The 24669-nt window shown below is 40.6% G+C and overlaps 2 protein-coding genes across 2 annotated transcripts; one reads left to right on the forward strand and one right to left on the reverse strand.

Annotated features, from left to right (window-relative positions):
• Positions 1-6104: 6104 nt before the first annotated feature.
• Positions 6105-8790, reverse strand: LOC117528740 (zona pellucida sperm-binding protein 3-like). Its single transcript, XM_034191373.1, has 8 exons — positions 8422-8790; positions 8237-8349; positions 8069-8172; positions 7295-7469; positions 7104-7221; positions 6946-7028; positions 6728-6876; positions 6105-6271 (listed from the first exon to the last, which is right to left on the reverse strand). Exons 1-8 carry the CDS (start codon positions 8788-8790, stop codon positions 6105-6107), a joined length of 1278 nt encoding a protein of 425 aa, XP_034047264.1.
• Positions 8791-10912: 2122 nt separating this feature from the next.
• On the forward strand, positions 10913-15967 carry LOC117527458. The gene is made up of 4 exons (XM_034189815.1): positions 10913-11092; positions 11181-11534; positions 13460-13566; positions 15133-15967. Exons 1-4 carry the CDS (start codon positions 11044-11046, stop codon positions 15349-15351), a joined length of 729 nt encoding a protein of 242 aa, XP_034045706.1. The 5' UTR covers positions 10913-11043; the 3' UTR covers positions 15352-15967.
• Positions 15968-24669: the final 8702 nt, after the last annotated feature.

Raw genomic sequence — 24669 nt, forward strand, 5'->3', positions numbered from 1 at the left:
TGCTTTTAACATATGAAACCAAAAAGGGCCATTTTTAACATAGATAAAAAAAAATAAAGTGCATCTATAATGAAAACCATGAGTGGTGTCCACTCAGCTTATTAAAACTCCTGGCTGAAACATCAGTATTGAACATAAATAGAACACAATGTTAAAGAACTCCTCTCAGTAATGTGGACTTCACAAATGCCACTCTACTCCATTATATTTTTGTGTAGAAACAGTAGTTGGTCAACATGCTCTGGGTTAAGTGCACTTCTCTGTGCAGTGACTACAACCCCTGTCAAAAATTATGGAATCACCGGCCTCGGAGGATGTTCATTCAGTTGTTTAATTTTGTAGAAAAAAAGCAGATCACAGACATGACACAAAACTAAAGTCATTTCAAATGACAACTTTCTGGCTTTAAGAAACACTATAAGAAATCAAGAAAAAAAGATTGTGGCAGTCAGTAACGGTTACTTTTTTAGACCAAGCAGAGGAAAAAAATATGGAATCACTCAATTCTGAGGAAAAAATTATGGAATCACCCTGTAAATTTTCATCCCCAAAACTAACACCTGCATCATATTAGATCTGCTCGTTAGTCTGTATCTAAAAAGGAGTGAACACACCTTGGAGAGCTGTTGCACCAAGTGGACTGACATGAATCATGGCTCCAACACGAGAGATGTCAATTGAAACAAAGGAGAGGATTATCAAATTCTTAAAAGAGGGTAAATCATCACGCAATGTTGCAAAAGATGTTGGTTGTTCACAGTCAGCTGTGTCTAAACTCTGGACCAAATACAAACAACATGGGAAGGTTGTTAAAGGCAAACATACTGGTAGACCAAGGAAGACATCAAAGCGTCAAGACAGAAAACTTAAAACAATATGTCTCAAAAATCGAAAAATGCACAACAAAACAAATGAGGAACGAATGGGAGGAAACTGGAGTCAACGTCTGTGACCGAACTGTAAGAAACCGCCTAAAGGAAATGGGATTTACATACAGAAAAGCTAAACGAACGCCATCATTAACACCTAAACAGAAAAAAAAACAAGGTTACAATGGGCTAAGGAAAAGCATTCGTGGACTGTGGATGACTGGATGAAAGTCATATTCAGTGATGAATTTCAAATCTGCATTGGGCAAGGTGATGATGCTGGAACTTTTGTTTGGTGCCGTTCCAATGAGATTTATAATGATGACTGCCTGAAGAGAACATGTAAATTTCCACAGTCATTGATGATATGGGGCTGCATGTAAGGTAAAGGCACTGGGGAGATGGCTGTCATTACATCATCAATAAATGCACAAGTTTACGTTGATATTTTGGACAACTGAAAGGATGTTTGGGGATGTTTCAAGATGATAATGCATCTTGCCATAGAGCAAAAACTGCGAAAACATTCCTTGTAAAAAGACACATAGGGTCAATGTCATGGCATAGGGTCAGTGTCAACGAGTAGATCTGATTTGATGCAGGTGTTAGTTTGGGGGATGAAAATTTACAGGGTGATTCCATAATTCTTTCCTCAGAATTGAGTGATTCCATATTTTTTTCCTCTGCTTGGTCTAAAAAAGTAACCGTTACTGACTGCCACAATCTTTTTTTCTTGATTTCTTATAGTGTTTCTTAAAGCCAGAAAGTTGTCATTTGAAATGACTTTAGTTTTGTGTCATGTCTGTGATCTGCTTTTTTTCTACAAAATTAAACAACTGAATGAACATCCTCTGAGGCCGGTGATTCCATAATTTTTGCCAGGGGTTGTATATCTCCTGCAGTGGAAAATACTCGCTCTGAAGAGACACTAGTCCCTGGAATACACAGGTAGGTTTTTGCAAGACGTGACAAAAGTGGATACTCGGTCTGGTGCTCTTTCCACCAGCTGAGTGGACTGCCACCTACAAGAGACATGGGAGCAGTTTCTTTGTATTGAGTCATTTCCTCCTCAGCGCGATCCTGTGTGGTTCTATGTCTCGCTGCAGTACGTGTACTGTATGTTTGACCAAGAAGATCAGCCAGACTGCATGATGACCTTGCTCTCTTGGTGGGTGGACCAGTAGAGATGTCCTGCTTGTTGTCATCCTGCACTAGCACCTCATCGGGGTCTACTGTCTCCATTTCAGCCTGTTCCTATAGAAGTAAATCAGAAAGAGAAAAAGCAGGTTTAATATAACTTGTGTTTTGCTATTATTAAATTCACCATTCTAATTTAACAATCTGCCAAATGTGTATTTTCCCCAACTTTAACATTATAAAAGTATCCATTATAAGCATTTTCCTTTAAACCTTAACATATGACGTATGTGACATACACAAAAAATATTTTTTATAAGTCAGTAACTTAGTGATAATTTAAACAAAGATATTACCTGAAATGGTTGCTGGATCCTTCCTGCCTCTGCAATGACCCTCATGTAGATGTCCTGGCGTTCATCATCGGAGAGGAAGGGAAGTGCCTTGAATCCTGGATCCATAGCTGCACACACGTATAAAGTCTCTTTCTTCTCGTCCTTGTATCTCTTGCTCAGGTCCTCACAAATGGCCGATTTTATTTCTTTCACTAATGCAGAATCAGATGGGTTTTCTTGAAGATCATGGAGGAGCTGAGCATGAAGTGGTGCCACAACTGATAAGGTTGGGATGTTTTCCTGAGACATCACAAGTGTAGCTACCTTCATGGGCTTCATGGCATCCACAATCTCCTTAGCAGATGTTATGTCTGACTCACTGAGGGTGCAGACTTCTTTTTCTGTCTTCCTTATTTCACCAGACAGTAGAGCGGCAGATATAGCGGGTTGCTGCTCAAAAAACCTTTGGAGCATATCATGAGCTCTATTCCACCTAGTTACGACATCAGTTAGCAGTTTATGTTCAGACAACTGCAGTAGCTTTTGTTTTTGTCGCAGTACATGGCTCGCTGTAGCGCTGCGCCTGAAGAAGCTGGTTATGCGCCTCACTCGACCCAACAAACGGGCAACATTAGGGAGCTTCAGTGCGCGTTGTGATGCCAAGTTGAGAGTATGGGCAAAACACTTGAAATGCAACATACCGGTTAGCTCAGCTGCGACGCTCATGTTAGCGGTGTTGTCTGTGACAATAGCCGGGTTTTTGGATGCTATGCCCCACTCATCCAGCGCCGTTTTCAGTAACTCCGCTATGTTGGTCCCCGTATGGCTCTCATGCATGGCTCGTGTTTGTAAAACGAACGCCATTAGCTCCCATTCGTCGGTAATGAAATGACAGGTGATCGTTACATATGACTGTGTGGCTCGAGATGTCCACCCATCGCATGTAAGGGCAACTCTAGTAGCTGAAGTTAGTGAAGTTTTGACACATTCTTTGACCTCTTCGTACTTCCTGGGCACAACTATTTCAGTTATATAGCGACGGGCTGGGGTAACGTGGCTCCAGCGTATTTACCATGTAGCGAAAGCCTTTGTTTTCAACCACGCAGTAGGGACGCAAATCCAGGCAGATGAAATGCACCACCGAGTCAGTAATCTTGATTGCACGCGGTGAGGTAGATGGAAACTTATACGTGGTGTTGTCCAGAGTCGTTTGCTTCGGGTCTACAGGTTTCTGTTGTGATTTTGGTGCTGCTGCTAGCTTGTCAGCATGGTGCCTATGTAGGTGAGCCCGCAAGTTGGTAGTGTTTCCAGAATAGTGTACCGTACCATTACAGTGCCTGCATATTGCATTTGTTTTGTCCAGTCCCTGGCCTTTTTCACTGGCTTTAAAACCAAAATGTGCCCAAACATCTGCTTTTAGGGACAGCGGCGCTTCTAGAATCCTCTCGGCCATTTTGCTTATTCATGTCACTTACACTTCCTCGCTGTGAACAGGAATGGCGCACTGTAATACCGCCCCCTAGGGGTTGGGGGTGTATTGATATTGAATGCCAGAATATCAAAAAATTGTTTAAAAAAAAAAAAAAACGATATATATAGTATCGATTTTTATGCACAGCCCTAGTGTGAATGCACGAGGTGAAATGTACTGACACCACTAGAGCCAGTGTGTTCCATAAGACGCCCACCACGTCCTGTGTTGGACCACATCCACAGACCCGAGGCTGCAAGCACAGGTCCTGAGCAGTGAGGAGACAATCAGTGCTGACATGATCACACCTTCAAACCCATCTGGAGCTCAAAAGTGCAGATACACACAGCAGGCAGACTGGATCTTACTCGTGTCTCTTCACTGTGGTGGTGTAACCTTTAACCTTCACACATCACTGGTTGGCACACATCAGAGTCCACAAGACAGATTTAGCCTGCCTCATCTGGACTGTGAATCCAGCACATTTTTCAGTGTTAAATACACAGATGTCTGTGTGCGCACACTGGATTTTTAGTTAAGACATGTTGCGCTCTCAGAGATGGGAAGGTTACTTTTGAAATGTTAGTGTTATTTAAATTATTTGAGTAATTACAATTTTGATTTCTTTTCTAATAAATGTTTTAAATTGGATAAAGCTGAACTTCAAAAATGTCAGTTTAAACCTGGAAGTGTAGACTTCACAATTACTACCAAACTTATTAAAAGTTCAATAAGTTGAAATGAGATTGCATGGTCACCATGCAGAGTGTCTGCTCCACCCCTGCATCTCAATGTGCTGCTCTTTTCCACAACATCCCAGACATTTGCACGGTTACGATACATTGCTATAAAAATTGCAAAATTAGTTGCTAGTCATGAGATAGATGAGATGTGCTCATGCAAGCTACAAGTGTTCAGCAGGAAATACATACTTTTCCTACAAGGGGTCATTGCTTTCCTCCTGAGAAGCACAGCCATGTTTTCTGCTGTGCATTTGTAGCTTGCACAAACACGTGCACTATTTTTGGTCAATGCTTCAACATACTGATTTTAGATTTTCATATCCAATTTATATTTTTCTCAAATTTTGTAATTGAACTTGCCAGCAACCACTTACTCCCCTAACATTAAGTTCACCTTTTACACATGTGAAAGAACTTTATTATGGAACATATTCTTGAAACAATTGAGGTTTTGCAAATCAAGCATAAAACTGCAGTTAAATTAATGACTGTACCATGACCTGATTTGAAAGCATGTACTGATGGAATATTAACCTACTGTTTGGTTAAATTGGGATTTCTCTGCAGGTCAAGAAATTGTGGAATCTCTGCAGAGGGGCATTTGACATGTCTGTTGACTTTGCTGAGAATGAAGGTCTTTGTTGCTAATCAGCAACTGTACGTGATCTTTAGCTGCCACTGGAGTAAGTGCAACATTGTCAGGTCACTACGCATTTTTCATCTTTGCTTAGATCAGAGGTCTCAAACTGGTTCCAGAAAGGGCCAAGAGGGTGCAGGCTTTCTGTGCAACCACCCACTCCAGCAGGTGAGTTCACTGATTCCACCTGCTCAAAGTGATAATGAGTGAACTCACCTGCTGGAGTGGGTGGTTGCACAGAAAGCCTGCACCCTCTTGGCCCTTTCTGGAACCAGTTTGAGACGTCTGGCTTAGAGATTTTGTAGGACCAACGTTAGTCATCTGAAAAACTAACCCTAAGACTTCTCATCTGCCTAGTAGCTATGCTGATTTTGGTTTAAATGTGGAACAAACTAGAATGAGGTTTTTAAACGAGCCGTTTATTGGGGTATGCACTTTAACAGACTGCTGTCATTGTCTGACATCACTGTGCTGTGAAGGACATGAGGCTTGCATAGACTGAGAAGTTTTATTTCTTGGCATTTTCATTTGGCAGAGAATCTGCCGTTTCATTTGACAGAGTTGTTGGAGCAACTTCAGGTACAGTGGTGGTTATGATGATGTCACTGGAGGTTCCTGTTGTGGTGATGACACTTGGTGCTGCTGTGGTAGTTTCATTTAAAGAGATTTCAGTCACATCAGCACTGCCATCTATAATAAGGAGATGTTAAACAAATATGGATTTAAGGTGATTGTTTGTGTCATCCTTTAGCGTGCCTTTACTTTTTAAATCCAAATCAGTCACATCTTTGTCCTGATCAGTGATCATTTCCATTTCTTCTGGTGGAATCTCAGTGGGGACCAATCCTGTGAGATCAGAAAACAAAAGCACATTTAGAGTTGAAGGACTTTGGGTTAAAACAGTAACATGGCTCAGGGCATACTTTTGAAGTTTAATCCACTTCTCCAGTGGCTGCCATAGTTGAAGAGTCTAGGTGTGCTGACTTTGTGGAGGACTGGAACCGCTTCCTCAGGTAGAGGGCCACTTTGCTTTACTGGGATGAAGTACAGTGGACCCAGTTGTTCCTCATCTTCCCACACTAGACAGATGTAGTTAGAATTCATGCAAATTAAGAGTGCATCATTACCACTTCAGGAAGTGAAATCAAGCTGGTGACCATGCAAGACCTATATAGGGTTCCTAGACTGGCCCATAATGTTTAAAGTCATTTTAAGTCCATTGGGACTTTTCATCTTTGCTTATTGGAATACTTTGACCCTGTCAAGATATATTTTAGGTCAAATAGCTGAAGACTGTCAGATGCATCTTCACTGGCCATGTATGACAAACTGGAAAATTCATGATGAAGGTGGTCACTTTGGGAATAACAGTTTGTGCCTTGATATATATACACACATCCACTTTCTTTCCAGGAAGAGAGAAGTGGCAATTTAATAGCTTTTTATTTCTGCATGTTAATTAGTCCAGGCTTGGGTGCATTAGTTCTGTTCTAGTGAGAAGCTTCCTGCAGTGCATGCATCATGTCAGTCTTTACCTTCATTGATCCTTCCACTCCTCCAGGAAGCTTCAGACTTTTGAAAACCACGAGGTCCAAACAAACCAGATTTCCCTAAGCTCTGATCAACTTTGTTTTGGCTTGGACAATAACCACACAAGTAGTCATTGCCATCAGCAGACTGCCATCTGAAAGCAGAGTGAGACATCAGAACTGATGCTGTTCATGTACCATGCACTGTAAAAGCAGGTACTTACCTTCCATTAATGAAGGTGCACGCCTTGTTTGTTACCTCAGCATCATTAACTGCAACAGCAGTCATGTGGCATGTGACATAAAGCTGTCAAGAGCAAATCATTAGACACTAGTAGATGTGCTGGTTTAATCAGCACTCGTTTTTAAGTTGCAGCCTCACCTGTCCTTGGGCCTCATTATGAAACTTGAAGGCATCAATGACCAGCTGCAGCTTGTTGTCCTGTACTCGTGGTAAGAAGTGAGAACGAGAACCTGGCAGCTGAGAGTCTAACAGGCACCTGCAGGAATCAACTTCTGGTCAGTGAGCCACCTGGAATCTGAATGCCAGCTGCAACTGCGTCACATGCTTACCCATTGTCAATGAAAGTGTATCTTGGATCAGCTTCAATGTTCTTGTCGAGTGTTGCCACACACCTGCCAAGAAAGACCCTCAGTCCCATGTGATGGCCAACTCTTACCGACGCTTCCATGTAGATGGGCTCTCCCAGGTAAAACACATGGGAACTCCTCTCATACAGCCAGTCAGCTGTACAGAAGGTAAATTACTATTAAGTAGCAGAACCAGCCAAGCTGATGTCCTCATTGACTTAAACTTTGGAGTTTAGTGTACAGGAAACTCCAGCAGTAATGGAGTTGTGCACATGTTCCATCTTGCTTTGGAGAGTCTCCCCATTCCAAGTAAATGTTTTGCCAGAGTGGGCAGAAAAATGGGGAAGGGCTTGCACGAACAATATAAGTCAGCATTTTGCTTCCTGGATTACCTTAAAAACAGGTGTTAGGTTTAATTGTTTCCAATTGGGGGAGGACAGACTCCCTGATCCCTCACCCAGTCATGGGATGCCTTTACCACAGCCAAGTGAGTCACATTTCCCCCTCAAACCCCAGCTGAAACCTCCCGCATTATATTGAGACCATATCAACCAGCTGGTCATGAGCCCAATCAAGTCATGCACACCGACTACTTTGTCCATGAATCACAAGTGCTCATCCACCCCCAAGAACATGAAGACCTAATGGCATTAGCCACCCTTCACCATAATGCAAGTTTACCTGCAATAGTAACCCGACATCTGCAATATACTAGTCCAGTAATACTGAATGTTTTAAAGTCTGTTCCAAACTCACCAGTCATGAGCTTCAAGTCAAATGCTAAGGTCTCCACTGCAGTTTGGGTGGACCTGAAGGGGATCCAGGTTGGTGTAATTGAAGCACTGGATAAGCTATACCTTCTAGGAGACAGAAGCAGCACCTTAGAAAGTTGGTCAGTGGTGCACTTACACAATAGAGACCAACCTGTCATAATGACACTCAATTGGGATGACAGCAGGATCCATTCGAATGACCCCACCAGAAGCTTCTGGAGAGTACATGAGAAGGTTGGTGTAGACCAGAGATTCTTCAGTCATCTAAAAGCAGAGACACATTCAGAAACAGCTTACAGTTAAAGAGTTTGACAGTTGAGTTAGAATGCTTCTTACCCAGTGTTTGGTGCCGCAGTCATGCAGTCCTGCAATAATTCTGTATCCTCCAGCAGATGGTGCAGCTTTGCAGAACTTGTTGGGTTCAACACCAAGTTGAAGGTCATCAGCATTCACAGGAATTCCATTTGCATACATGTCAGGTTTGACAGTTACCTCCAGTGCATCCGGATAGCAGACCACACTGACAGTATTTACCTGCTCCCGTCCCTCACCAGCCGCACTTTCCTTCTCATGCTGTTGGACACCACCTGCAAGTTGAGGTGGTCCTCTGAAAGCATGCTGTGAAGGCAAGAGTGTGGATATCAGGCAGGGAAATAGCAAAAAAGCCCCAAAATGGAGGCTGAGCCAGAAATTCAGAGTTGCCATGAAGCACAGTCAAGCCAGCAGCTGTGTGAGGGTGAAAGGCCACCAGTTCCTCTGAAACCCAGCAGGTAACTAACCAAATGCCTCCACTGAGCCTTTTCAACTGTGCCAACAGCTGAGCTCAATTCTCAACTAATTAGCTCATAATTGGCTGCAGACTTGTAGGTCTGCAGCTGGAGGAGACTTTAGAGACTATCAGTCAGTTAGTGACCTCCTTTCCTCATCGAATGTATTTATTTATTTATTTGGCCTCATTTTGAGCACAGTGTTGGTTCTTATTCACTGTTTCTCCAGTTTTAATATGTTCAGTGGTTTCATGATTAGAACATCAATTTCTTAATAACAAGATCCAGCTCCTGATCAGGACTGTTCCCAAAATCTAATCATTTCGACTTCAGAAATCATCCGTTGTTTCTGTTTTGACCTGAAAATTTTCTGTGCAAAAACTACATAACACATTTTCACATCAACCACAATCCTTTGCAACATTTTAGTGTATTTATATAATTTTATTTAAGGAAATATATGGAGGAAAATGTACTGCAGAATTGGCATATTTGTTTTTGCTGGTACTGGACAGACTCGAGTGTATGTGATGTGGAGTTTTCTTGCACAGCTTGGCTGTTTTCACCCAATAATGGCTGACTTATTTTCATGAAAATCTGGGGGGAAAGTTTGGGAACAAGTTTGGGAACAAAGAACCCGTTAAACTTTGCTGCTGAAAACAAAACTCAAAACAAAATCCTGATTTTCTATTTTAATTTTAAAAAATGAAGAAATTTTCATAAAACTCTACCAAGAATGTGCCTATTAAATTTAGGCATAGATCTGAAGGCAGAGAGATCTTTAATAAACAAATAAACAAAAATAGATATAATTTTTTTTCCACCAGAGGTTTTTAATATTAATTTCATTATGCTAGATGAGTAGTCATTAGAGCACATTACTCTGCCAAAACACAAGACACTTCACTTTTTGCAATTTGATATTCTTGAAATCTTTAATTACAAAATACTGAAAATGCTGATGACGAAAGTCATTTTTTTTCTTTTTTTGGAAGGTGTGTGTGTGTGGGGGGGGGGGTCCATCCTATTTGTCTCAAATCTAAATATTATTGAATGAAGCATGCCCCGCCCCTCCACCAACTTTCAAGAAAATGGAAAGTATATTTTTAAATAAACAAATCAACTCTTGTTTAAACTATGGAATAATAATTATGCCAAAATATACATAAATTAAAGAATAAATAAATCAATATTTACTGACTTTTACTGATATTTACAGACTTTACCTGGATCCGGATTCCACAACACAATGCTATAATCGCCTACTGATTCAGAACGGTCCAACTGATCAAGATTTTGCAATCTGATATTTAATTCACAAGCCCAAAATAGTGTCTTCCTGAGCTTGGTCTTATATCACGATGTTGTATCCGTGAAGTAGTTTTGACGTAATCCTTACAAGTCCACAAAGTGAAAAATCCTGATCCAATTTAATGGAGTCTTCCAAGGCCTAACACCAATGTGTGGCGAATATTTGGTGAAAATCTGTTAAGTAGTTTTGACGTAATCCTCAAATTCGACAAAGTGAAGCATATTGAAATCCTGATCCAGAATCCAGATCCAGATCACCTCCAAAATTGAATGGAGTCTTCCATGGTCTAATATCTATCTGTTGTGAAATGTTCCTCAAAATCTGTACAGGAGTTTTGACGTAATCCTGCTAACAGACAAACGACGATGATTTTGTTACTACATATCCACCCCGGTCCAGTCCGACAGAGGCTTTGTTGGCGATGAGTCCAACTCTTGAGCATCAAAAAGGTGGAGGAGCAAATGTTACCCTCATCTGCTTTACCTTAATACTCTCCACTTTTTTTTTTTTTTTGCATTGTGGCTGGGGGCGGAGCTTCTTAACTACGAACAGTATCATTTAGTCAAATGTTGTCAGTATGGCTCCTGATGCCAAGTTCACACAAAACTTGGGTGATTGTTTTTTTTTGCCCCCCCCAACAAAATCTAACATATAAAATACACATACAAATAAATATCAGAGGATCACACATAAAGTGTAAAACACTGAATTTTCATTGTGCTAAGTAAAAACATTTCTGTTTCAGACTGTTTTTTTTTTTTTTTGTGGCAACTACAAGCTTTGAAGTCGTCTTCCTGCGTGGAGGCGAGGAAACAGAAGACAGGAAGTAGGAGGCGTACAGAGTGACTTTAGTGATCACTTCAACACCGGAGAAAGGCCATGAAGATGAGTTCGGTGTGCCTTCTTATTTTCATCAAGCTCTGTGAGGGTAAGATGGACGTTTACGCATCAAAGTAAAGCAGAATGAATCTTTAAATCAGTGAAGCACTGTGGGTCATTCTGGTTTTTATCTGTAGCCTCTGCACAGCTGATCTTTGCTCAGCGGACTCAGACTCAGTCTCTCTTACTGTCTTGTTCTCTGGAGCGGGGTCCCGGTAGCCTGACAGGCCTCCACCTGTACCACCGCAGAGGCCACGCCCAGACGACCCTGCTGTCCATCAGTGAGCACGGAGACCTCAGGGTCGACCTGGAGCACCAGGGGCGCCTGCAGCTCTGTGGAGGACTGGACTCCTTGCACGTCAACGTGACCTTGATCCATTTACAGCCGAGTGATGCCGGCCTGTACATGTGGGAGCAGAGCTACAGGCAGAACCGGTCGGACCGGACCCGCCTCACTGAACAAAAACTCTTTTTGATGGTTGAAAGTTCAGGTATGTGGGTAATGACACTGAAATTTATCTCTACAATGGAACAATTTGTATCACCTATTCCTCAAATCATTCCAGGGGTCAAAGGTCAATGTAGGGATTTCTGGACATCCTCTAGAATGTTCAGTTGGCTCGAATAAAAACTTCCCATCTGTCATTTAAACCTAAAATCTCTCAAGCACCAGTGGTTCTAAGTAGCAGGTGCAATTAGGTTTTGGTTGTTACCATGGTAATGCCTCAGTTTGTGACAAACTGCGTCCTTGGGGCCTATACAAACTAGGATTTTGCACATAATATGACATGTAAATTAAGTGCACAAGCATGTGCACAAACAGACCAACTTACAAACACGCTGTACATATAAACAAATGAGCATTATAGTGCAGTTTTTCTGAACATGATTTTTAAATTTTTTTAATGGCCATTCATGAACTTTTATTATTATTATTATTTTCAACATTTGTTTTATTTATTTTCTTTTTATTTACTTGATTATTTACTTTTATTTTGACGCTGATTTGCCCCTTTTTTTAAAATTCCTGCAGCAGCAAACCACATGAATTATGATGACCTCATGATGACTGCTTCATTAAGTATTTTTATTTTTCTTTAGGTGTGGAAAAGCAAGTTTGAACTTAAAAAAAAACAAAACAAAAAAACAAAAAACAAAACAACACATTTTCCAAGTACTTTGTGTTCAGCACGTGTTTGAGGGTTTTAACTGAAAATATCCATATTTAACAACCCAGTGAATAAACAGTGTTCACATTTTTTGATAATTATAACACACTCCTTGTCTCTGTCTAATCCAACCATGGCCTCCCTCCTCACCCCTTCCTTCCTCCCCTGTTGAAATATACGATTATTTGATGATCATTTTCAGTAAGAATAGTAAAAAAAAATATCTTCAGCTCAGCAAACTGTCTCCTTCCATTGTAGTCAAGGTCAAAGATCAAGGTCACAATATGGTCAAAGAAAGTTCAGTAAATAAACATTCCTGAAGGGATTTTCTTGATTTTTTTTTGCATCCAAATATCAGGGAATTATAGGGGTTGGCCTTGCAAAAGTGCCATTGCCTTGGAAAAGCAAATGTCCTTGACCTTCAGGGTTTGTCGTGAGGTCAAATGTGACCTATATGTAGGTCAAATTTCATTTCTGAATGAAACATGTCATGTGGTACATCAAATGAAAGGCCTTGGCGAGTGCTTTCCAAAGATATCATGATTGCTCAGGTGTGACATCACTGAGTGACGTTATGATGGAAAGACTGGGTCAAATTATGACATTAAAAGATGTGGTACAGGCAGTTCTTTTCCTGGTATTGTGTTTGAAATGCACCCCATGGACACTTAGTGAATATCTCTGACACAATGTGATCATCTAAAGAACTTGTTAGTCCCTCTTCATGGTGGTCGTTCCTGTTGGTAGGCTTTCTTGTTCACCTTTTGGCAAGATAACCTCAGGGTGATGGTTTTCATTGTGTCAGTCAGTAGTCTGCCTCAAACTGGTCGTCTTTTGTTTCCCAAATATTTATTTATGTATTGCCCTTGAGCTCTGATGGGTGCCACTGTCACTACTAATTCCTGTTGCTTTATCTAGACCGTGGCCCAAATCCAGCTGAATCTCACTCACCTTCAACCGCTTACTCCAGTTAAGGGTAATGGGGGGCCGGAGCCTGTCCCAGCAGTCATAGTTCGTGACATGGGGTACACCCTGGACAGGACGCCAGTCTGTTGCAGGGCCAGATATAGATAGAGAAACCTTCACACTCACACCTCCAGACTATTATAAAGTTTCCAATCTACCTAACCTGCATGTCTTTGGATGTGGGAGGAAATCGGAGCTATATATCAGAGAACAGATGTGAATCCCTGTTGGAGAAAATTAACCATGTGCACTTTTAACATATATTAATTTGTGTTTTGCAGGTACGTCATTTGGGTTTTGTACCCGTTACTCTTCGCTGCTCCTTGTCAACTTTACGACAGCTGGGTTTCTGGTACTCATCCTCAGTTGTTTGCTTGTCGATAAACGTGTGAGTATTCACAAGGCCCTCAGCCCAAAGTAAAAAAAAAAAAAGGTTGGTTTACATTTGTATTAATTTGCAGATTTTTTTTAACAAGATTAGTTAAAAAGATAGAAACAGATAGAGAGCATATTGGGCCTATCCTGGAATAGGCAGAGCTGGATAAAGGGGTGGGGCAAGGCCTTATGAAATACAGAAAGTTTTGAAATATGTAACATTGAAAAAAAGGCTGCTTTAACAATGAGTTGTTTTGTATTGTGCTGTACTGGGGGGCTCCATGCATCAGATCAGTGTGCCATATTTTCTGAAAAAAAAAAACGAAAAAAAAAAAAAAAAAAACCAAACAAACAAAAAAAAAAAAACATTGGGTGTGTCCTGGGATCAATAATGGTACATTTCGGGGGTGGAGTTAGAAAAACTTTTTAAGTATTTGAAATGTTTAAGATAAGTTATATCACCACAATACATTATTAGTATAACTTATTTTCACAAAACGAGATGAAAAGTCTAACTCGGAATAGGTGTTTTAAAATGTTACACAGATTAGAAAAAGGGGTGAAGCCAGGACATCTTACTACTTTGTTCATGAGCCTAAATAAATGGATAGAATTAAAAACTACTCAAATTTGGAGGTGGATTTCAATATATATATATATATATATAATTAAAATCTCCTTTTTGTGAATTCAAGTTATTTATACTGAGCTAAGCGAGGATGATGACGAGCACGAGTGTGTTCTCGTAGCCCACCCAGCTCGGTTTTTGTGACCGCAAACAGGATGTACACAAGAAGCAAAATGGCTGACCGAGGTGCATGATGGGAGACCTTTTTCCCAGAAATGCGTAGAAATGGCATTACCTGGTTCATGTGTTGCATATGTCTCGTCAGTGTTGAAATATCACAAGAATCTGCCTGAAATCTGACTATCTAATGCATCAGCTTCTTAATAAGTGCTCAGTGGTAATCAGTCATTTATAATCAAATTTGTGAATTAGACATAAATAATATACTGTTGTGACATTGATTACAGATCTTGAGGAAGGAATCAAATTTCTATGATATATATCGAAATAGTAAGAACTTAGTAATGTGTTGCTTATTCATAATGGCAGGTACTATAATGAACATTTTACGTATAGAAATACTGTGAACTGTCACTAATTTGTTGCTTATTTATAATTAGAGATCATGTAATGAATACTTCTACATTGTACATAGCATAAGTATCTACTTTCATTGAATTAAAATGTTTTATGATATTGTTGTTATATATCTCTCAGTATAGTTATAATTCTAATTTAATACATGTTATATATGTTGTCAGTGCCACATAAGTCAGGAGAATCTTTTGTTGTGTAAACATCACTTTTTTTAAATGAAATCATCAACCCCTGAAGAAAATTATTAAAATAATATTGCCCAATTGAATCTTCAATTTTGACTGTATTTCAATCAAACAACTTCAATATTTTTCGAGAGAAAAATGCTGCTCAGTCAAAGCCTTTGCCTTCATTATATTAAAATATAACAAATTGAAGAAAAACACCTTTGTACTGTGATATACTGCACTGTAGGTGAAGACGGGAAATCAAGACATGCCGCAGGCTCCGGTTTCAGTTCCCGTCTATGAGGAAATGGCCAGGAAGCAGCAGATGACCACAACTGCTCAAAATAACCACAGCACCCCCTCACACCCTGAGGAAGCTAAATTTCCTGTGTACGCCAACCCCAACATCAGACACCAACAGGAAAACTACTATGCCTGCCCCCGACCCGTCACAAGGATACAATAAAGGTTCCAGCCTCACCAACGAGCCCACTACAGCAGCGAGCATCGAAAACGTCTATGGGCCAACCAACATCCAGCACAGAGACGTAAAACCATTGATGGACAAAACAATCAGCACATTTTGACATTTTGTCCAGGAATAATGTTCAATGTTTTTCCAGCTCTTTTTTTCCAGCTCTTTAAGGATTTACATTGATTCTACATTGTATATTATTACCTGCAATGACAAATCGATGGTTTTCCGTGCTTAGAATCAAACCCTAAATATCTACATGGGATCTACATGGCCCCCCGCTGGAGAAGAATAGAACAATTAATGGCTGTTCCTCTATACACAGTCTGCTTGTTATGTTTGCCAAATTTATTTGTTTGTCTGGCCGTTAGGATTACGTCAAACTACTGCATGGATTTTGACGAAATTTCACCACAGATGGATATTAGACCATGGAAGACCCTATTAAATTTTGGAGGTGATCCGGATCCAGATTCTGGAACAAAGTTTCACATTATGCTTTAAAGGAATATGTCAAACCTACTCCACGAATTCTCACCAAATGTGCACCACAGATAGCTATGGTAGGGTATGGAAGACTCTACTAAATTTTGGTGGTGATCCGAATCCGGACCAAGATTTATCTTTATATAGGCTTTGAAGCGTTATGTCAAAACTACTTCACGGATTCTCACTAAATTTGCACCACAAATAGATAATAGGGCATGGAAGACTCCACTGAATTTTGGAGGTGATCCGGCTCAAGGTCTGGATTCTGGATCAAGATTTCCCTTTTAGAATAACAACTTTATTAATCCCGAAGAAAAATGTTTTGCCAGAGTGCCAAAACCGTAACAGTAAACATTCCTTTTTTTCTTTTTATACAGTGAGAACAGTGAGTATATGTTTATTCAAAATGACTGAAGAAACTCGTACAAGATGTTTGACAGTACTACACACAGCTCTGAGTAACTGAAAAACTCTGATTGTTATGTATTCATTTTGCAGAAGGGGGAGGAGTTAGCATTACAGTTTGATTGCCACAAGTAGGAAGGACCTCCTGTGGCATTCTGTGGAGCACCTGAAGATGCACTAACAGGACATCAGTGTGGCATGCAGGGGGTGGGAGGTGTTGTCACAGATAGTGAGCAGTTTTCTCAACATCCTCCTCTGTGACACCTCCACCACAGACTGCAGCTCAACCCCCAGGACAGTCAGGTCTACTGATGAGCTTGTTGAGTTTGTTCATGTCAGCTGCCTTCAGCCTGCTGCCCCAGCACACTACAGCATTGAAGATGATGCTTGTCTATGTGGACACCCAGGTACTTGTAGTAGTCCACAATGTCCACCTCAGTTCCATTAATGGTAACTGGGTTCAGATGGGTCTTTCGTCTTCTGAAGTCCACCACCAGCTCCTTTGTCTTAGATATGCTGAGCTGCAGGTGGTTGAGTCCACACCACTCCACAAACCCGTCGACCACACTCCTGTACTCGGCCTCCTGGTCACTGCCAATGCACCCCACAATGGCAGAGTCATCTGAAAACTTCTGCAGGTGGCAGGACTGTGACCAGAACCTGATGTCTGAGGTGCAGAGTGTGAACAGAAAGGGAGACAGGACCATCCCCTGGTGCCCCCATGCTGCTCCTGGTGGTGTCAGATGTAATGTCTCGAAGCCACGCATACTGGCCTGTGAGGTAGATGGTAAATCAGGCCACCAGTGGAGCCTCCACCTTCATGTCACGTAGCTTATCGCTGATCAAGTCAGGCGGGATGGTGTTGAACACACTGGAGAAGTCGAAGAACATGATTTTCACAGTGCTGCCTCCTCCAGGTGAGAGTTTAGTGAAGGATTTCGTCAAACCTACTGTACAGAGTATCCCCAAATTTGCACCACAGATAGATACTAGGGTATGGAAGACTCTGTTGAATTTTGGAGGTGATCCCAATCCGGATTCTGGATCAAGATTTTCCTTTATATAGGCTTCGAAGTACAACTGTTTGCAGGATTACGTCAAAACTACTGCACAGATTCTCACCAAATTTGCGCCACAGATAGATATTAGGGTATGGAAGACTCCATTGAATTTCGGAGGTGATCTGGTTCTGGATTGGCAGACATCAGAAATCTGATTGCTCGTTTCCTTGTACAGTCTATTTCTGCCAAATGGAGCATCATACATTTTGCTTATCACAAGAGAAGGTGAGGGACCATGAATCTTCACAGCCAAAGAAGTGAAAATGTGAAGGGAAACAAAATTGTGACAGGCAACAGCAATCTGCAACCAGACACTATTGATAAGTGTGATGATTTAGACATTTTCTTGGCTTTTATATACTTTAACATGTAATACAGTTCCATTCTCATCACTTCATTTGAAAATGTTTCATTGGTCTTTGCAGTGGCATTTTCTTAACTACTTCCTCACAATTTCCAATCAATGAAAACTTCATGACCTTATGTGGGGCCACCCTGTAGACAAAGATAATGGCTTGAAATTTTTTAAATGTAAAAGCTAAACATCCAAATGTATTTATTTTTAATAATCATTACAAACTTTCCCCCACATGCAAAATATTGGGCTGTGATGGTCTAGTGGTTAAGTGTTGGGCTTGAAACCAGTGGATCCTTGGTTCAAATCCCAGCCTGACTGTAAAATCACTAAGGGTCCTTGGGCAAGGTCCTTAATCCCATAGTTGCTCCCGATGTGTAGTGAGCTCGTGTGGCAGCACCGACATTGGGGCGAATGTGAGGCATTATTGTAAAGCGCTTTGAGCGTCTGATGCAGATGGAAAAGCGCTATATAAATGCAGTCCATTTACCAAAAATGACAGAAAACTCCAAATTTAGACCAGGATATTTTTTTTGTGTGTGGTTTACAGTGCAGTCAGTTTCTACTTTGTCATGATAGTAAAGCATCAGCATGGTGCCTGACCACGCCTCATTTTAAGATCAACACGCCCACTGGGTGCACAGATGAGCAACCGTATACTACTTAAACAGCATCAGCACTGGGCATGACAACGGCATTGGTTGTAAACCAGCAATGACACTTGTACTGCATTGTTTTAAGCCAGCTAGTGTAAGATTTAGTGCCATCTAGTGTTGAGGTTGTAGTTTGCATTATGCAGACACGTCCCAAGTTTGTTTCCCTTCACATTTTCGCTTCTTTGGCTATTCATGCTCCCTTGCCTTCTTCTGTTGTGATGAGCAATATGTGTGACCCTCCAGTTCACAAAAAAATGAGGGTTCGAAAACTTTTGTCTGCACTAGCAACCAGTAGACAGTGTATAGGTGAGCAACTATTGAGTCCTGGTCTCAGTCTTCCAGCTGCTGCAAAATGCAAGAGTGTGTGGGTTATTGTAACCAAATGGTGATACATGGCGGCATCCATGAGGGGGGCCGCTCCCATGTAGACATGACGCACTCATTCTACGCTCATGAAACACATCAAGTCATTACTGCAGGTCATTACTAATGAACAGATGGTGATCAATGCTACATTCTATTTCTGCTAATAAACACCTGTAATGAAATTGGGGATTTTTATATTTTAGGGTGATTCTTAGACTACGGGCACTTATGTCCTTTGATCATATTGTATGAAAAACAGAAAAAAGGGGAAATTTCACACTTTTATAGTTATCTTTACAATGAAAGTGTGTTAAGAACTTTGTTCTAGTAGTCTATGATGACTTTTCACCTTTTTTCAGCATCATTATATGCAAATACTGCCATTTTGGGCTTGTCCCACACCCAGACTTTTGATCTTCAATGATAAAAATGAATGGTAAAGAAACGTTTTTTTTTCTAATGTTTTAAAATATCTCTGAATAAAATATCAGTAAAATAATGAAACATAATTGGGGTATTCAATGTCATACAACTGTTGTGGTTTTTTTTAAACAAAATGTAGTTGTCCCACACTATTGCCATAATTTCCACAACACTGTAATGTCCCTTTAAACAGTTTGAAAGATTGTTTGGGTAGTTTCTATGGAGATAAACAGTGACATCAGAGCACATGTATATAGCGCCAAATCACAACAAACAGTTGCCCCAAGGCGCTTTATATTGTAAGGCAATGGTGTGGTGGAAATTACATTTACAAGGCCAATAGTGCCCGTAGTTAAAGAATCACCCTTTAATTAAAAACCTGTACACCACTGCCACTGGCTCTTGCTTTATGTGCTGGCATGCTATAGTGCCAACTGACACACATTCATGATTATGGCCTCAAAATCAAAGCCACAAGGTGGCAGCACAAAGCTACCTCATATCTCAAGCTTGGTACACGACTGGCCATGCAAAATACAAAACATACAGAACCCTTTATCGAAACCTCAGGTGAGTGTAATCAGAAATAAACAGGTGTCACATTGTTTTTAACAGCCAAGGAAAAAATGCTATTTTTATTAATATTTGAATGAAGCTCCATAGTTCATGATAACATTTTGTTTCGGTGCATGTCATTTAACAATCACATTCTATGAGGAGAAAGAGATAAAAGAAATAAAACATTACAAGCCACAGACGTTTCATTAAATCTCAGTACAGACATTTTAATTAATATATCAAATAATAAAATAATAATAAAAAGGCAGGAAAAAAAGCAGCCCTAATTCAATTTCCCATCCCCACCCTCCACTACCGCCCCACCCCCCCAAAAAAACAAACAACCCCAAAGTGGGGGGAAAAAAATCCCACAGTGCTAAAGAGTGAGACGCTCATTGGTTTTTAGGAATACACAGCATGGCAATGTAGCGCTGGGTCAATCTGAATCAGGGGTAGGAAGCTGGAGATGAGGGGCGGGGCATCCACATGGAGCTCCACCCCCTCAATAAAACAAACAAATAAACCCATAAATAAAAGTATTGAACCCCTGCAATAGCTGAGCCACTGTGAAGTAGGCCTTAAAATTCACTCTCCTGCCGCCCCGACACTTTGTGCATAGATTCATGATCCTTTACAACCAGTTTCATGTTTTACAAACATGCTCAAAATATGAACAATGTTCCACAAAAAGTCAGATTTTTTTTTCTTTGTTTTTATACCTGCCACGAGAAAATGACAGAGGAAAGAAAAGATTAATGCACAATGTTCCTGATTCAGTCAGGACGGGACCTCATTAAGAAAACACAAAGAATCAAACATACAGCATTTTTGCATGTTATTCACCGTCTTTAACAATCAAAATCATTAACTTTTTTTTAATGTAAAGCAATTATAATATATAGATTTATATATAAAGCACTCCATTTTCATTTAAAGTCCATTATTTGGTTATTATGTAACTGCTACGGATTTAGAAACAAAGGTATTTTCTTTTCTTCTGAAATCCATAACTTTCAGTGCTTAGAATTGTTTCTTTTAAATCATCCTTTTTTTTTAAACACATAAAAATGTACATTAAAATGGCGTGGAGTTGGTATTCTGGAACTCTGGCCTTCCTGAGACGAGATCCACTTTTTTGTGTGTGTGCAAGATAGTGAGCATTTATGTTTGTTTTTTGTTTTGTTTTTTTCTACAAAGGAAAAATAGATATATTTAACAAAACATCAGATAGTCCATGAAATCAACATCAACATGGAACAGAGAAGATTAAAACAGAACAAGACGACACTGTTCAATCCCAGAGTTCTGAAAGTAGCACAAGAATTCTTCATTCTGTGAAGTTTTGCACTTTTTAAATGGAAGCATTTGTCCTTTTTTTCTTTTTTTTTTTAAATCCTTCACCCAACATTCATGTTTTAATTCCTTTGTTTTTTCTTGAACTCTAGAATAAACTGTAAACTGTCAGTGGCCTTGCAAGAAAATAAACATGAGCGAAAAACTTAAGCAAAACAAAGAAAGCTAACCCCCGCCCCCTACCCACACAAAACAAAAAAAAAGTAGGCACCTCTGAAGTTGAGCCGCCGAGACGCTGCGGCTCCATGTGATGTCGCGACCTTTACTCTTGCTGCCGCTCAGACATGGGATTTAGTCCCTCAACCCCAACCTATGGCCACAGGTCTGCAAAATACTTTTTTTTTAGTTTTTAAATATACGTATTTAATTTTTTTTAAGTTTTCTTTTTTAAGCTTTATAATCCAAAAATGGTGCAATACTCTTATGATCCATACTTTCTTGGATTATTCCACAATGAAACCACTAAAGGTAGACAAAAATGACAGAATAAAAACACATATTTTAGTCCTTGAGTAAACATTTACACGTGAACTGTCCCCGTGTCCCCTCAGTACTTGTATCATGTTGTTCGCTTAGCTGGATGAGGGGTAAGGCCGACACTCAGTGCAACGCTAGAGGCTAGTAACATCAGAATAAATTCTCAACAAGGAAATAAACAAACAAACAAAAAAACAAATACTCTGAACTGAAAAGAAAGCGGAAACTGTTCCACTGCGATCACACGTTCTCACGCAAACATTCGTTCATACGACGTACAGTACAAGCAGCCTTGTGCAAACACTCGACAGACGTTATTTTGCCTTTATAATCGATCTTTGCATTTCAAATTGAATTCACTTGAAATCGATGGTATTAAAAAAATTCTGAAGTGTATGAATGAGACAAAAAAAATTACAAAAAGTGTTCACATTACATTATTGGCGCTTCTTTTGATTCAAGTATTTGTCTTCATTATTTTGTATTACTCTGATATGTTTATGATTGTGTTATCTGGGAAATAAAATGTGAAGGAAACATGGAGGGAAAGACTGAAACGGGTGGGCGTGGCCGGGCTAAGTGGAAAACATAGATCTGGTCATGTACAACTGTCATCAGCTCCTGGCTGTAAATGTGTCATGAACCAGCATGTGCATATTCAGCCCCCGCCTTTTTTTTTTTTTATTTTAAACTTCTTTTTGGAGTTCATGCCCCAGACCTTCGTCTGGTCCGTGATTGAGAAGCAGATCCAGTTTCCTTTGAGTCTGTGTGACTGTAAAAAAAAAAAAATAATAAAATGGGGAGAGATTCTGATTTTTCCAACACTCAGGCAGGTAGACTGGAGGTGAGGAATGGGGGGTGGGGTGGGGGGGTTTGAGGCGCTCTGTGCCGGTGCTGTGCTCAGTCTACCAGGGCACAGCCGAGATTTGATCTCTGCCCTGGATCTCCATCCTCCCACGACAGTCAACTCAACACCAGTTCCTCAATTCAAGTCCAGTGTGGAGTGAACATCCGTTTGTCAAGAATAAACAAACATACAACACAGGCAATAGTGATTGTTTTATCGAATGATACAAGTCTAAAGTGACTCTGGAGGGCAAGAGGGACAAAAAAAAAAATCCCCAAAGTTTTAAGACTTGGTACTGAACTTGAGGTGTATCCATGTTTCTGTTGATATACCAGGACCCTTGGACCCTGACCCCAAAGCCACAGGGTGCGCATGTGGGCTGTTATGTGTTGGCTGGCGGCTCAACCTTCATGTTGGAGGTTCCAAAGGAACCCCGTGGATACAGCGTCCCCGGATGTGGCCCAGAGAATAAGGCCAGGTGGGGTGAGAAGATGGCGGCTCATAGATAAGCAGAACACGGCATCTCAGACTTCGAGTCCACAGCTGAAACAGACTTCTTTTTTTGTTGGTTTTTTTTTGTAGCTGTAATTTTTTTTGGAAAAAACAAAACAAAAAAACAACAACTTTGATACACACACACACAAAAAAAGATGTTTTTGGTTTTTAAAAAGATGTACCCGATGTGACCCATAAACAGTGCACAGACACATACAGGGACTCCCCTATCCCACCCCACCCCCCCCTTCAGTCTGGTTCCCTAAATTCCAGCCAGTCAATAAAAAAAAAAAAAACAGCACCATCCTTCTGTCCGGCCCTTCACCATTTCAAGCAGCCTACAGCCGTGACGCCACTGCAGCGTTACAAAGAGCTCAAGTCTCATCCCACCGCAGATAAACTCAAATACAGCAAAGTGGAATCTGATATTAGGAGATGAGTTGGCACGAGACTGAAGAAGAGAGCACTCGCCAACTGGCGGGGCTTCTGTTCGAACCTACGTAGTAGCTCTGCCGCACACTGCTGCATTCAACCTGAAGTTTGGAACACCGACTGGACAACTTCAAGATAGTCTCCTAACAATTTCAGTTTCAACGCTGTCATTAGTGGTTTCAAACGTTTCTACATTTACACCGATGTTTTGTGTCATTCAATGTAGAACAGTCTCCACAACTTTCATCGATACGCATCCAGGGACAAAAACTTTCAACAGCACAGGAGGGTGTCCGCGATGAACCAACATTGTGCCATCTTCTTTTAAGTGCATCTGGATTTTCAAGATGTCTGAAAATTTATTTTTTCCATCATGAAATTTGACTTACTTTGGTATTCTCTTGGATTTTTGTGGAGTGCAAAAAGTTGTTGTACATACATCAACAAGAGGTATTCTGAAAGTAACATTACAGGAGTGTTATGGTTGCCTTTGCACGTTATATGGTACGTTATATGGTATGTTACCTCAAATTCCCAGGCAACCACAATGTTCACACGCTTGTTTTGCCAACATTATAGACAGTAATGGCCCAGTCACACGGCACTTACCGAAGGGCAACAAAGCCCTAATGAAACAAGAAACCTGGACTTACGTTAGCATCGTTTAACCTTCACTCAGCATTGTTCAAGGAGCGGTTGCTTCGTCAGGATTTTTAAACTGTCGAAAAATTTGAACAAAGAGCAATGAAAACCTCAATTCCTCTGTATTTCATTTTGCTGTCGTTCTTGACGGTTTCTTATCGTTTGATTCGTTTTTGTAACATTAGCCTTTCGTTTGACTTCGTTCAACCAGCTGAATGTTTTCACACAGTACAAAAGCCAGTTTTGAGTGCTTTTGCAGAGGAGCTGCAGCTTTGTCCCAGCGCCGAGTCCTGGAAGACACACACTGCCCTAGCAGTGGCTCCAGGCGCGTTTCGTTTAAAGTGTTAAGATCAACGTTAGCTTCGGTTTCGCTTCGTTCCTCTTTCGTCTTTCGTACTCTTCGCAGGCTATTCAGTGATAACACTCCGTCAACTAATTGTAATTTTTTTTTTTTTTTACTTTTTTCCCTTCGTTCAGGAATTGTCATATGCTGTGTGACCGGGCCATAACGTTCCAGGATGTGTATATGTAAGTGAAAATCCTTGTCTGTTTGAGAGGTCTAATGTTACTATATTGTGGCAGGTAAGAATACGGCGATGTCGTGATCATGAAGCATTTTTGCCATCTGTGTGACACGAACGAGAAGTTGAGTCAAAAGTGACTAGAATTCCCGTTTTGGCCTTCATTCACCTTAGCAGACTCTTCAGTCTGAAGCACTCTTTCTCCACAGGTGATCCTTAAAGACCCACA

This window comes from Thalassophryne amazonica, chromosome 16, assembly GCF_902500255.1.
Source record: "Thalassophryne amazonica chromosome 16, fThaAma1.1, whole genome shotgun sequence".
NCBI lineage: Eukaryota > Metazoa > Chordata > Actinopteri > Batrachoidiformes > Batrachoididae > Thalassophryne > Thalassophryne amazonica.